The sequence below is a fragment of the Benincasa hispida genome, chromosome 1 (genome assembly GCF_027475165.1).
Source record: "Benincasa hispida cultivar pf3 chromosome 1, pf3_genome.v1.1, whole genome shotgun sequence".
NCBI classification, from domain to species: domain Eukaryota; kingdom Viridiplantae; phylum Streptophyta; class Magnoliopsida; order Cucurbitales; family Cucurbitaceae; genus Benincasa; species Benincasa hispida.
The window spans coordinates 12,312,176-12,327,723 of record NC_143478.1 but is presented as its reverse complement, the minus strand read 5'-3'; the positions used below and the strand labels follow the sequence as shown (position 1 = coordinate 12,327,723).

Genomic DNA, 15,548 nt, shown 5'->3' with positions numbered 1-15,548 from the left:
TTATTTTCTTTACCACAAATCAATAAACATAAAAATCCTGGTTATCTGTATGTGACTCAAGCATGTATGTGATGACATAAAAGTGGATCATGTCTTGAGTGATATTCAAAATGGTCTGTAGTATATGGATATAGGAGGGAAACCTTATCTTGGTAATGTTACAGACGCGACCCGCTTTGTAGAATGGTCACAAGTGTTGTGACTTGTCACAGATGGTTTGATCCTGATCATTCGTGTTGGGGACATGCGAGCGGGCACGTCCTATATAAAGAGTTTGTATAAGACCTGACCACGAAGTGTTAATGTCTCGTTATATAACATTGTTCATGAAAGAGACTTCACTTCACTAGGATGACCATAGGTAACATGACCTCAGTCTTGAGTGAGTTGGGAACTCCTACCATTGAGGGTGATCCTTTGATTTATATGGGTACGAGTGGCCACGTCGCCGATTCAAACCTACCATTTTAGGGATTCGTCTGATTTGGGAGCTGGGAACTCAGCTACACAAGATAGAATTCACTCCTTCCCTGAGGTAGGGGTAAGTAAATAGATAGCTCCCTTAAGGGCTGATTCCGGGGCTTGAACAATGTGGCGCCATACACCTTTTCTTGGCCCGAGAGGGTTCACACATAGTTGGACTATGTTGTATTGTTCATTAGAAGAATCAGTGGTACTTAAAGAGTGAGATGTAACTACAGAAGCAAAATGGTAATTTGGCCCAGCTGTACTTACGAGCATATGTGAAGGGTCATCGTACTCATGATTGGTTATATCCGATGGACACAGAAATATATCTGTGGTAAGAAGAGTTCAGCTGTTGGTCTTTAGTGGAATACCTGAAAGTTAACGGATGGTGGATCTCGTGGCTAAAGAGTTTAATTAGCTATCCACGGACCGTTGGAGCTTTGAGCCACAGGTTCATTAGGTCCCCTGGGTAGCTTGGATAAAGTCAAGAACCAGTGTTTAGGTTAATTTGAAATGTTCAAATTGACAAGAGGAAATTCCATTATATATGATATAATTGGATTGATTAATTATATATGATATAATTAACTAAATGTATGAGATACATTATTTTGGAGGAAATTGGATATAAATATGATTTATATCAAGTAGAGGAGAAAATACTATAGTAGATATGTGATATCAAACCATAGGATAAAAATATAATATGATTATATTTATTATTAATTAATTGGTTAATTATATGATAATTAAGCCAAAAATCACGTTTGGACGTGGATTAGTGGGGCAGCATCGGTTATTGTAACCGATGAAATAAAAATGAAATTGTTTCATTTTTGAATCAATCGTTCGTCAAATTGTCCAAAAGAAATCAAGAGAGCGCACGTTGGTGATAAGTGAACGATCGCTTAAAAGAATCGAGAGATTATACGATAGCTCCTCTCTGCCTTAATGATCGTCCACCTCGTGCCTTAACGATCACACACTAGTTCCTACACGATCTCATAGCTTCTCTAAACGATCGTATATTGTGCCGATTTTACTTATCAACCGTATACCATTTCCTAAACGATCATTCAGTAAAACCTACACGATCGTGTAGCTTCTCCTAAACGATAAGCATTTTGCTATGCGATAGTGTCATTTTCCCTCCCACTTGCTTATCGCCTACACGATCCGTGTTTCCTCCTTCTTCTACCAAATTCACCAAAGATCACGCTTTGGGTTTTCACTCCGAGAATACTCGAGCTCTTTTCTGGTGGTGTCGTCCCCCCGTCGTTCGTGTTCGTGCGGTTGTTCGTGCTGCTATTGTTGACACAGCTACTGGGCATTGGTAGATCGCTTGGAGGGTTCCGCTGCGTTGAGTTCCAAAGATTGAAGATTGTCTTCAATTGGTATGGAACTCTTTCCCTTGTTATATCTTATTCTTAGCATGCCATTAATTAAGTTTTGTTTGCATAACTGTGCATTGAATGTATATTGTTGTATTTCGATCACTGTGAGATCGGAGCGATCCAAACGTGCTCATGGAACTCTTCAGTAAGAGATCCTTCAGTTAGGAGGTCTAACAGAACTATTAGACCACCACACAGGTATTCTCCTTCTTTAAATTATATATTATTGACTAACAGAGGTGAACCTGAATGCTATGATGAAGTTGTTCAACTGGAAGATTCTGTCAAGTGGGAGTTGGCCATGAAAGACGAAATGGATTCTCTTATGATGAATAATACATGGAAATTAACTGAGTTACCAAGAGGAAAGAAAGCTTTGCAGAATAAATGGGTTTATAGAATGAAGCAAGAACCCGATGGTAGCAAAAGATACAAAGTAAGGCTTGTAATCAAAGGATTTCAACAGAAAGGGTATTGAATTTAATGAGATATTTTCTTCTGTAGTTAAACTAACTACTATTAGAACTATATTATCGATAGTGGTAGAAGAGAATCTGTTCATGGAATAGATAGATGTAAAGACAATATTTCCTCATGGTGATTTTTGGAGGAAGAAATTTACATAGTACAGCCACAGGTATTCATTAACTTCAGAAAAGTCTGTATGGTCTCAAACAGGCTCCCAGAAAGTGGTATAAGGAGTTTGATAGCTTTATGAGCAACAATGGGTTTCAGAGGTGTCAGGCAGATCATTACTGCTACTGAAGATCTCAGGATAACTCTTACATTATTTTACTGCTATATGTTGATGACATGTTGATAGCAAGTGCAGACAAACAAGAAATTCTGAAGATAAAAGTTGAGTTGTCTAAAGAATTTGATATTAAATTTTTGGGAGCTACCAAACAAATCTTGGGAATGAAGATGGAGAGAAAAGATGGTATGTTGACACTGTCACAAGAAGAATATGTGAAAAAGCTATTGAATCGATTTCACATGGAAAATACAAAACCTGTGAATACTCCTTTAGCTTGTCATTTTAAATTATATAAGGAGCACTCACCCACTACTAAGCAAGAAAGAGATCACATGGCTAGAGTTCCATATGCTTCAGCTATAGGCAGCCTGATATATGCCATGGTTTGCACAAGATCAGACATTGCACATGTAGTGGGAGTTGTTAGCAGATACATGAGCAATTCAGGGAAGCAGCACTGGGAATCTGTAAAGTGGATTTTCATATACCTAAGAGGAACAACTGATTTGATTATGCTCTGAATTTTAAGAAGTCAAATTTTAAATTGCAAGGCTATGTTGATGCAGATATGGCAAGTGATACAGATGGTAGAAAAAGTACTACTGGGTATGTTTTTACTTTAGATAATATTTCTATTAGTTGGATTTCTAGACTGCAAAAGATAGTAGCTCTTTCTACTACAGAAGCTGAGTATGTTGCAATCACTGAGGCAAGTAAGGAAATGATATGGCTTCAGGCGTTTCTAGAAGAGCTTGGCTTGAAACTAGGGACAGGGACATTGCATTGTGATAGTCAGAGTGCTATTCATTTAGCAAAGAATTTAGTGTTTCATTCGAGAATGAAACACATACAGGTGAAGTATCATTTTATTCAATCAGTTTTGGAAGACGAAACACTAGTGTTGAAAAGATTCCAAGAAGTCAGAATCCAACAGATATGTTTACAAATCTGTTCCTGTCGATAAACTGAAGTTGTGCGCAACTTCAATTGGACTTCTTCATGAATAGAGAGAGGAGTCGCTATCGTTGTAGGGGAGACATGATACTTGTTTGGTCTCCGAGTGGGAAATTGTTAAGAAAAAATTAAGCCCAACCAAGGCCTATTTTCTTTGTTTTATGCTTAACTCTTTAGCAAGTCTCTCATTGGCTAACATGGAGGTGAGTAATGATGGAGAATGAATATGGGGCAGTGGAAATTTTTTTATAAAATGCAAATCAGTAGTGGTTTTTTAAAACAAGCAGTGTGCCGAAAGTTTCTTAAACAAAACAATATATATGTATATATATATATATATATATATATATATATATATATCGTTGAATTGATTTCTTTGCGTTGTCTTACAGTGAGCATTTTTCTTCCTCTTTTGAGAGTTTTGTGAGCTTTGTAAGAGTGATTTGTGCGCAGTTCTTTTGAGAGAGAAGTGAGAGACATCATTCTTGAGCATTGTAAACTCTTGTACTCTTCTCCTTAACTATTTTAGTGGAACCTACATCGGTAGCAAATAATTGAACGTAGCCCACACTGGGTGAACCAGTATAAACCGGATCTCTCTTCCTTTAAACTTGATTTATTATCGTTCTTGTTAAAAGCTTAGGTTGGTTGATCTATTCTTTTAAGCTATCGAGTTATAAATTGTTTATTCCACATAATTTAGAACTCGAATTTGAGTTGCATCTGTTGGATAATTTATATTATCTGAATTTTGGTCTATTAATTTAGATTATATATTATTATCTTCTATCACTATCATGACTTGAACTAAAATAATTTACATCCAAAGCACAAACTATTATAATCAAACTATAATAACTTAGGACTATAATAACCTAGCTCTTTTGAATAGACAATGATCTTATATGAGTAGTTACTGTACATTGTTAATATATTTGGAGTTGGAAGTAAAATATTTTGGTAGCTGACGAAAAGGAGTTAACACCTGTTTTGAGGCAAAAGAAATAAAAGAGTTGGTTTGGAGAAGAAATTTAATGTTATTGGTGAAGTGTGTTATACATGATCTAAACGAGGCAAAAGATGAGTTCTGAAACACTGGAAATGATTTGATTGATCAGTTTGTATGAATGATTAATGAGAAGGGATACCGTAAAGAAAAGGGGTTCTTAATAATTCAATTTCAATATAAGAGAACTCACCGAAATACATGTGCGGCTGAATAAGAGGAAGCCAAGGAAATAGCAAAGGAAAATAAAATGAAAAGCAAATTATTCATTCAATCAATAATAACAATAGAATGTAAATTAAAGCACTGCATCTTCCCAGGCCGCTTCACACTCATAGCACAAACAGGGTGGCAACGGAAGCTCCGAAGATCAAGTGGTTGAGAGTGAAGAAAGCAGAAGGGGCGGCTGCGCTTGGAGACGGAGGCGGCTGAGTGCCGGTGGTCGATGGAGTTGGGGTTGGGTTTGGGGTGGAATTGGCCGCCAGAACATTGACCTGAAGCTTCATGCCGGAGGCACAGTGGCCGGGAGTGGGGCAGATGAAGTACCTTGGCCCTGCCTTTGACAGAGGAATGGAGGTGCTTCCGCCTGTGTGGGATCTGATTACCGAGCTGGAGGAGCATGCCTTGTAGCTTTCCTCATTCACCTCCGCCACTGAGTGACTCCCAGCATAATTGAACACTGCATCCCATTTTTTGTACCAAAAAAACTTAGAACATATTCTTTCATTTCATATTGTAAGTAAAAGCTGATATTCCTAGTTTGGTATTGTAAAAGCTAAAAACCGTACTTAATGTGTCGCCAACACTAAAATTCTGTCCTGCAGCCCAGGTTTCGTAGTTCACCCCCTGACTCCACCCAGAGTTGCCACCAACGATGATATCTGCTCCATAAACCGCCCGCACCGCTACCAAAACAACAAAAACAGCAGCTGCTTTCATCGCCATTTCTGCAACCTACTTCTTGATCTTACTGCAACACACAAAATAAATCTTTTAATCCTGAATTGTATTCATCACTCAACTCTGCTTTACATACAATTAAATTGAAGACCCTAAAAGTTATGATAGAAAATTCGGGAAGAGACTTACAAGCTCTCTGTTTTGTATTCTTCAGTTGGTACGCCTTAACACAAAGAGAGAGAAGAAAAGGATGCGATATGATACACCCCAGCAATTGTGCCTGTAATTAAATGGTTTTATAGAAAGTTTGGGTTTAATTAAGAAAAAGGAGCCGTCCACCCACTTACGCCTTATTCTACTTCCAGCTCATTCGTCAATAAAGTCTGTTTCTCCTTCTAGTTTCTAAAAAACAGGGGGTATTAGAAGAGTGTCATCATTTGACGTGGGGTGTTCTTAGTTGGAATTTTTCCTACTCTACCTAATGTATTAGATCACTTCAAGACATTATAACATCGACGACGCTTGTACAAATCAGACCCAAAATTGGGCTGCTAATGACTACCCTCAGACCAAACTTGCATCCCCTTTTGGCTTTATTCATCACACCGCCGCCGGGTCAATTTTGCCTTCCTATACTTTCATTGATATAATTAAAAGCAGCCAACACTATTTACTTGGGACTAATTAGGAGATAACAATGTTGAGTAGAGAATACTAGAAGGTGCTTCATATTCTTTATTGAACCTTTTTTCATGCCTGCCACCTAACACATGGATAATATGCAAAAAGGATTAGGTTGAACATTATTCCACTTTCTTTTTTCCTTATTTCAAAATTGTGGGAACAAAAAGTGAAGGGGTTAGTTGATTAGCTTACATAATATTAAACAAAATCATCTTTGAATTGACCTCCCTATGGGCTATGGTTGGACCATGTAACGTTTGATTTTCAGTCAATAAATTATATATATATAGAGAGATTAGATTGAGATATAAAAGTTCAATTTAAAGGACTGTTTGGGGTGCTGATATAGGATGTGAGGAGTTCTGATGTCTGGAGAGTTCTGATCGAGTATGTTCAAGTACGGAGATGATATACGATACATGGAAGAAAAATGATAGTGATATACAAATACGTTCCGAAAAATGGGTCCACAAACAATTAAAATTAGAATAATGGGCCTCCAAACAATAAGATGATATAGGATGTGAAAATATATTATCTCATGTTGGGCCCTCAAACAGCTCCTAAACTCTATATGAATGGATGAATGGGTGGATTATATAAATGTGATCAATCTTGTATAACCAAAATTCGTTGAATTGCTAGAATAATTAGCCTGAAAATGTTTCAATTAAAGCGACGTTATGCATTTAAACTCGAGAAAAATCATTAATTAACACATGGTAGACACTTTTTTTTTTTTTTTGCTTCTTTTCGATCATATGAAAAAAATTGAAGGTTAAAGTTCACGACTATCTTTTGAAACATGATGTGTGATATTATTTCAATACCTAATCAATATAAATATGGTCATCAATAAATCATCTGATTGTGCAAATATTATATAATACAACAACAATTAAAGTAGTGTGTACACACACATCTTCAACCAATCCATTCAACAACATAGAAATTTTGGAAAATTGTATATCCTCCTATGGACATCCTATCATTCTATCTGCCACTCGGCTCTAAGCTTAAGTCTTTTCTCTCCATCAGCCACCGAACTTCCGTTCACCAATCAACTTTGACATTTACCAATCGATGGATTCATTAGTCAATTTATTTTTTCTTTTCAATGTTTAAAAGTTGATTTTTTTTACCCCTAAGTTCCTATCAATATTATATTGCATCACAATGATTCCCTATTCTCTTTTTACTATTGAACTCGAGTGCTCGAGGACTTTTATCCTAAAATATTGTTTGTACAAAGTTTTTAGAAAAATGTGTTCGATGGAGTTGAACTTATGTTGATGTTGATTTGTGCCGATGTAGTTTAATCTCTATTCTAGTCTTTCCTTTGAATATTTTTGAAATCTTTGGAATAATAATTTTTGTTTCGAAAAAGAGTTTTTGTTTTTTAGTGTGATTCAACTTCAAAAATCAAGAGAATTTTTTTTATACTCTCTGAGGTCTTAAACTTTTAAACTTGAATGAGGACTTCTCTATTTATAGAGTTATTTCGGGTTTAGCTTGATTTGTCATGGATTTGACTCTTGAGCCCAACTAATTAAATTTTAGACTTTGTTGGTTTATGAGTCAAATTAAGACTATTTTTTGTCGAATTGACTTGAGCTCAAATATTAATGTCAAATTTGTCCAAATTATTTTATTTGATCCAAGTTTCACGACAAAAACACGTGGCACATCGGGATTTGTCAACTTATCTTTTCAATTTCAACTTGGACACATGCTAATTTTTTAGTGATAGAGTAAACTAACATATAGCGGAAGAAATCATGATCAATAAGCACTCTAATTACATTTATTTTGAATTGTAAAAGCATACAAAATAGTTTTCTGCTAAAGTAGGTTTAAGAATACAATTACCTTTGATGCTTGCTCCTCTTTGTGAATTTGAACTCCAAAACTTCAGTGGACCACCATAAAGTGCTTCTCTACTATTCTCCAACTTGGATTTGAGAAGTGAAACTTAGAATTGGGGCCAATTATGTGAAGTTTTGAGCAGTGTTGTTAGACTACTCTCACCAATGTAGATCGAAGGATAATCTCGAATAAACAAAAATTCATAGCTAGCTTAGGATTAAGATCGAGTTACCCTAGGTCATTGAATTCGAAATAGTCAGTTTTAGCCGTAAATGGTTGTTATAAAGAAAAGTGTCAATTTCGAGATCCGGTCTAATACAAACTCATTGCATAGGATGCCTCCACTCACATGTCTCCACATGGATGATTTTGAGATCACATTACAGTATACAAAATGAGCCGCATCCAATAGTATCACTAGGATGAGGTACCCAATCCCATACATAAACTTATAGATCATTTTGGCATATACCAAAATTTGATCTCTTTTATGTCGCCACATAAAGTTAAAGTATTGATATTATAGTCATGGATTCGTTTATTGGAATTTTATGAAAGAATGTAATATCAATAACAATTTATTGAAAAATACTCAATAATGCTTTTATTGATAAATAAAATATTTTAACAATATTTACGAATTGTGAGTTTAGGGCATTCGCAACATTTAGATGTACCCATGTATTGTACACCGAAGACAACATCCAATATAGATTTGTTTGTGATAATATTTTTAAAAATTAAAAATTAAATTATTTTTATTTATTTTTCTATTATGTATGAAAGGATGCATGAGATTCCTAATCATTACCCATCTAAAGTAAGATAAATAATTAATTAGGGGCGGTAGGATGATCCTAAATAAGAACAAACCCTAGCTTCCTTGTAAATTCTGCCAGGCGTACAAAAGTAGCCCTCAGTTGGGGCACAATGAGTGTGTTGAGAGCATATGCAGAGTCCTTCCAAGGCGCATCCATCTTTGTATATGTTGACAGTTCCTTTCAATCCAAGAATTTGATCTGTCCACTCATTTGAGAAAAGGCCATGGGGATCAAATTCCTTCATAATTTTAACAAAGCTGTCTCTATTTCTGTATTTGCGAAATGCTTGATGAAATGCTACGTTCCGGTTCTTTCCCCAGTGCGGAATGCCTCCATATTTGAAGACCGCCATTTGCTCAACCTCCTCAAACACGTCCTCGAAAAGCCTAGGACTCATTGGGTCTCTGCTTCTGTAATAGGTGAAGTCAAAGTCAACGCCATGTTGCTGCTTCCCCAAGTAGGCGGTGGAGGCCGTGACGTAGCGCATGAGGATGCCATTGTAGAGCTCAAGGCCACAGAATGCCATGGGCTCCAACTCAGCAAGTTTCTGGACGTCTTGGACGAAACTTTTAACCACTCCCAAGTCAATGCTAATGGCGGTTTGGTGGAAGAACTCTCCTTTTATCAAAGGGTCCCAAGGGCATGCCGTTATTCTAAAATCGTCGAGGCTATGTAAGCAACTCCCGGAGGACTGAAGTCGATTGCTATCCCCGATCACCGGATATTTCAGAAATGAGATACCTATTTATATAATTCATAAAACATGTAAGACCGACCACCAAAAGCTGAGAACATGTACGTGTATACCATTACCATTGTTGGTTAATCCGTAAGCCAACTGTGAAAGAGTGGACGTAAATAGGTTTGCACTAATACACTTGCCAACTGCATCACGCCTTGATTCTTGCTTCTCCTCTGATGAAATATTAGTATGTGGTCTCGAAAGGTGATTAATTAGATCGCTAAAATTAAATTAAAATCATAATAATAGTAAAAAATAAAAAGAGGGACCTGAGGCTCGAACAAGTGCCAAGGCTAGTGAAGGCGTGGGGCGAAATGGGATGAAGTCATAGAAGCCATTGCCGGAGGTGTTGGATGGAACGCGGCTGTCTATGCGATATACGACTTTTCGTTGGCTTGGATACCAAATCATGTCTCCAAATTCATAACTTCTCCCAAAACTCACCACTTCATCCCCCAAATCCTTGTCATCCCTTTTCAAATACGTGATGGATCGCTTGAACATAGGTTCCAATTTCAGAGTCACCTACTTCAAACACACAATTCCCTACTTTAATTCTTATATATATTCTAACCAATCTTTCCTTCTTTCCCACATTTTTCTAAATTTCACATCATTCCATTGCTCAACATTATTATTTCCACTACTCATCAAACAATTAAATATCTTTTCCACCTAATATTTACATACATCTCATGTGTCACAAACTACGATTAGATAAACACTAAGCGTTTTTGTTTATTCAATCTTGAATGGAATTTTTCACTTTTATAATTGAGATAATATAAAAAATTTATCAAAGGTGTTTAACCCAAAGAGTTGGACCTCACCCAATAAGTTTGTGGGCCTATGGCTGAAAAGCATCGATGAATTTTCTATCTTATTTACGATTACTCACACTCTGAGCTCCAAATATCTCATTAGAAAATTTCTAAGTTACAACACGTTTTCATGGTACATTTTGTATCAATGAAATAATGAATAATTGTCATTTCTTTAACTTTCCTAACATTGTATAAAACATTAGAAGTCAGGATTTTTGAACTACGTAATTTTCACAACATGAGTTAGAATAATGATATATTTTAGTCCATGATAATGGTATTATAAAGAATTGTGTTTCTCTATCTTGGTTTTCGTTTCATAATTTTATTAGATTTTTTTATATTGATATCATGATACGGTAAATAATGTCAAATGGATCAAGTGAGAGAATGTTAGATTTAATTTAAATTTAATATGATCATGCATTATTAGCGTGACCCATGTATATTATCTACTCTTTATCTTTTAAATCTATTATTTTACTGTGTCAATACATAAAAAAAATAATTTCTTATTTAAGTACTCTAATAAAAGGTGTTTATATAAAAATAAAATTCTAGAAATTGATCATCATTCTGTCTCATCAAGTAGTTTTTCCCTCTAAAAAGAAAACTTATGAAAGGTCGGGTTTAACATTTTGTACATTATTTTTGTTTGACAGTGATATTTTCATTACTTTTCTTCCCGTTTAAGACTAGTGTAAAATAATATAAATTTCAAGTCACTAAAGTGCAACAACATAATTAAGAAAGACAATTATTTTTAAAAAAATGGACAATGATTAGATACAATTTAGAATGCACTTAATTCATGCATCTCATTCTCTTTACATATTAAAAAAGTATATAAAAACAAATTCAATTAAAAAAATTAATTATTTTAAATGGTAAAATAACTGAAAATATTTTCAAGTAAGTAAAATGTCATTATCTATCAATGATAGATCGCAATAAACCGTTATAGACATCTATGAGTGATCTATCGCGGTATCTAGATAATGATATTTTGTTATATTTGTAAATAAGTTGATTAGTTTTTCTTTATTTAAAAACAACTCTAAAAATGTTGTCACATGATAAATTATTATTGGGTGTCGTCTAGTCTGCCAAAACCTAGACTATACCCATGCTTTTCTTTTAAAAAAAAAAAAAAAAAAAAAATCATTAATTGAGTTAAAATGGCTTGCAAAATTTTGTAAATCTGTCAAACAAAAATGTAATTTATATTAGATAAAATTTTGTAATCTATATTTTAGGATTTCTTTACGTATTTTTGTTTATTATGGAATATATATAGTATATCACTAACCGACACACTGATAAATTGATATGTGTGAATATATAATATCACAGTTATATTTATAAATATTTTTTTTTATTTTCTATATATCTGTTGGTAAATTCTGAATTAAAGTGGTTAAAATTGTGTTTGGGAGTAATTACAGAAATTATATCTCAATTTCAGGTCAGCATGTTTTGGTAATGTGTCCAATGAAAACATAAGTAGTTGATTTTTTTAAAAAAGAAAAAAAGAAAAATTAAGATGATTGTATTAAGGAAAATAATATTTAATCTCAAGTTTTTGCATATATTTTTATCTTTCTGAAAATTCGCTATTAATTGTATATTTCAAAATCTAACTTCTCTGAAATTATTACTCATTGATTAGCATAAAATAGGAGAAAACAATTGAGAAATATAATTATTATGGAGGTGTTTGAAGGACTGCGTTGAGTTATGAAGCATAAAGTTAATATGTTGGGGTTAAGAAGTCTATTTTTTAGGAGATAGAGTTGCGAAAATTAAGTTTCTCAATAAATTCCAAAGAGAGAAGGAGAAGAAGATGAAATTCTTGGATAAATGTAAAACTTTAATATTAATCATTATTGAAATTAATGGAATTTGTAAAACTTTAATATTAATCATTATTGAAATTAATGAAATTGAGTTATTTAACACTAACTTATAAAGCCAAACACCCCCTAAATATATAAGGGTGATTTAGTTCTGTCTTTCAGGAGAACGTGTTTCTTGCATAAATGCATTCACATTGAAAATTGTGCTATCATTAAAAAAAGTTAACAGATGTTTGACTGTGGGTTGTCTATTTATAATTTCATGGGGCTATTTGGAGGCTTAACATGAGATAGTATATCCCCATATCCTATATCATCTCAATGTTTGGAAACCCATTATCCTATCTCACTGATTTTAATTATTTGTGAGTTCATTTTTGGAATGTGTTTCGTATCTCACAGTTATTTTCCTTCCGTGTATCATATATCATCTCAATACTTGAACATATTCGATCATACTCGATCAGAACTCTCCAGACATCAAAACTCTTTAGACATCAAAACTCTTCACATCTTATGTCATCTCAACTCCTCAAACAGCCCCGAATATTGGTTAGTGGGCTAAGACATCACACACTCCACTTGGGATCTAATCTTACACAATACATTTTTTTTCTTTTATTTCTTTTTTTGAAAAAAATAATCTTAAATATTAATAATTCTATAATTTTGTAAGAAATAAAAAAACTATAATTAATTCATCATTTTTATGTAATATTATAATAATCAAAATCACATTTTTAGTAGTACCTAAAATTTAATTTAAATACTAAATACAAATTTAAAAAATATTTAATTCTTTATTTAGAATATATGCTATAGATTAGAAAGTCAAATTTTATATTCTCCAACAGTGGAGTTAAAAAAAAAACGAAAGGTTGACAAACAAGTGGCTACTATTTCTTGAAACAAAACTAAAACTTTTAATTCTCAAACCAAAATTGCAATTAGTATACCATGTTTTGTAAATAAAAACTCTTAAACACATTTAATAAAAATCAAAACTAAAATGATTATTATCTTAATATTTAAATTATTATTTTATTAAATTGAAATTATTTAAATAATTGATCCACTAATTATACATTTTTGTGATACCATTAGTTTTTAAACTATAATTTAATTGAAAAAGTATAAAATCCTTAATATTTAATATTAAAATTTTCTTTCAATTAACATTTTTTTGGATACTGCTTTTTCCTTCTACCTCTTAAACTACATTTTTTGTAGTATTGAGATTGTAGAAGGTTATTTGGATGAGAAACATTTTTGATCCCTAGATAGTCTTGGGTTTAATTTTTATTAGTCTCCAAGTTCAAAATGTTATATTTTTAATCATTTAATTTTGAGTAAACCAAAGTGTTAATAAAAAGAAATTAAAAAGAGAGGGAGATGAAAGAAAGACAACAAAGAAAGGGGTAACGAAAGCTAACGGAAAAAATGTATAAATGAAAAAGAAGAGAGAGAAAACTAAAAAGGTGAGCAAAAAAAAAAAAGAAAAAGAAAAAGAAAAACCCCATTTCCCTAAATAATTCTCAAACAACCCTTTTTTCCATTTTTTTTTTTTAAAGAGTCCTTTCTATCCAATTAACCCTATAAATTGCGGTTATTTAATGAAAATTAATTGTTTTCAGCTTGAATTAAATGTGTAATTTGATGCGAGTTGAATGAAACGTAAATAGTAATTAAATAAGTAAGAGGGAAGCTTAGATTATACGAATGGAAATAAAAAGAAAGATGGGGTAGATTAGATTACCTGTGTGATGACTCCAAGAACTCCCAAAGAAACTTTGGCAGCGTTGAGATGGTATTGGTCAGCGGGAAGAAGGGTACGGAGTTTGGCGTAGCCATCTTGAGGCCCACCGGGAGTGACCATTTGAATGGCCACAACGTAATCGTGGACCGCGCTGCCTTTGCCCCATAAGGAGCTACCATGTGCCCCGGTGCTTAGGAGGCCGCCTATGGTGAGCCCCCACCAGTAAGGCGTATGCGGCAGCGCCAGCCCAGCTGCGGCAGCCTCCTCTATGATCTGCCTCACCGTGGCTCCCCCCTCCACGCTTATGCTCATTCCCTCCACGTCCACCATCAGAGTCCGGTTCAGGTACTTGGTGCTTATCACCACCCCATCTTCCCCCTCCGGACACGACAGCTTCGGAATGCTGTGAGAGAACCGAGTCCCCACCTTCATTTTCCTCATACCTCTCGTCGCTGCCGCCACCGCCAACATCACCTCCGCCTCTGTTGTTGGGTATATCACCTCCGCTGCACGGCAGATGGTTCGGTCTGGAAACGCGGCGTAGGCATTTGTGATGGTGCAATTGGCGTGTTTATTTGGGGATACGGATCCGCATTTGATCGGATCCTCCGGGGGACTACAGTCAGACAGAATAACGACCAACAAGAAAACCAAGGCAACATTGTACGACCACCACCAACACCTACGCATAGTGTCTGACTTTAGTTTTCGCAGCTTCAGGTTCAGGCACTAGACACGCTCCTCTGCTTCAACCCTATAATTTAACAGGATCGTCTTTTCTGTTAGTTTTTTTTTAATAAATAATAATATTTTATGGTAGGAAACAGGAATGATTTTATTGGGTTAATTTGTTGCTTCTACTCAAAATAAGAAAAGAATCATTACCTAACTTCCCGCTACAATAATCACCTGCTGCTGTCTTGTTGGACGTACACAGTCCTCTCATTTCAAATAATGCCAAATCCATCCCGTTTCTCAATTTCCCACGCCTATGTACACCACCTGTCGTGATTCATGTTATGATTTACAATGAAAATACAGCTATGCATTTTATACACAAATCAAACAAGTTTGCATATTTAAGGCCTAATTTGAATCTAATTTAACAAATAATTTTCACTAACATCATTGTTATATTATAAAAATTTACCTGAAAATATGGTATTTATCTCTAATGTAACCAATGTTCAAAACGTAGATTCGGATGGAAATGTTGAGGGCTAGATTTTATGGAAATATCGATTGCGATGGAAAATTTTGAAAAAATTAGAGAAATCAAAAAAATAGATGAAAAATGTTTAAATTAGTCGATGAAACTTTAATTGTGACTTAATTAAACTATAATCGATTATTCTTAATCATTATATCTAAAGATTAGCTCAGATAATATTTTATGTATAAATTGTAAAAGTTGATGAAAATGTTGATGCAATCAGATGTTTTTAATCAGTTTGCTAAAATATTTTTCTTTTTTTATAATTTTTAAGATTAAGTTATTCAAAATATCCATAAACTTTCTA

General features: G+C 34.2%; 2 protein-coding genes across 2 annotated transcripts; both read right to left on the bottom strand.

Moving 5' to 3' along the window:
- Nucleotides 1-4,723: 4,723 nt before the first annotated feature.
- LOC120088113 (mavicyanin-like) lies at nt 4,724-6,185 on the bottom strand. The gene is made up of 3 exons (XM_039045189.2): nt 5,669-6,185; nt 5,368-5,549; nt 4,724-5,258 (listed from the first exon to the last, which is right to left on the bottom strand). Exons 2-3 carry the CDS (start codon nt 5,522-5,524, stop codon nt 4,912-4,914), a joined length of 504 nt encoding a protein of 167 aa, XP_038901117.1. The 5' UTR covers nt 5,525-5,549; nt 5,669-6,185; the 3' UTR covers nt 4,724-4,911.
- A 2,574-nt stretch (nt 6,186-8,759) lies between these two features.
- On the bottom strand, nt 8,760-15,031 carry LOC120073810 (putative L-gulonolactone oxidase 6). Its single transcript, XM_039026669.2, has 5 exons — nt 14,914-15,031; nt 14,029-14,782; nt 9,862-10,117; nt 9,664-9,765; nt 8,760-9,591 (listed from the first exon to the last, which is right to left on the bottom strand). The coding sequence occupies exons 2-5, from the start codon at nt 14,716-14,718 to the stop codon at nt 8,867-8,869; spliced, it is 1,773 nt and encodes a 590-aa protein (XP_038882597.2). The 5' UTR covers nt 14,719-14,782; nt 14,914-15,031; the 3' UTR covers nt 8,760-8,866.
- Between the last annotated feature and the right edge of the window lie 517 nt (nt 15,032-15,548).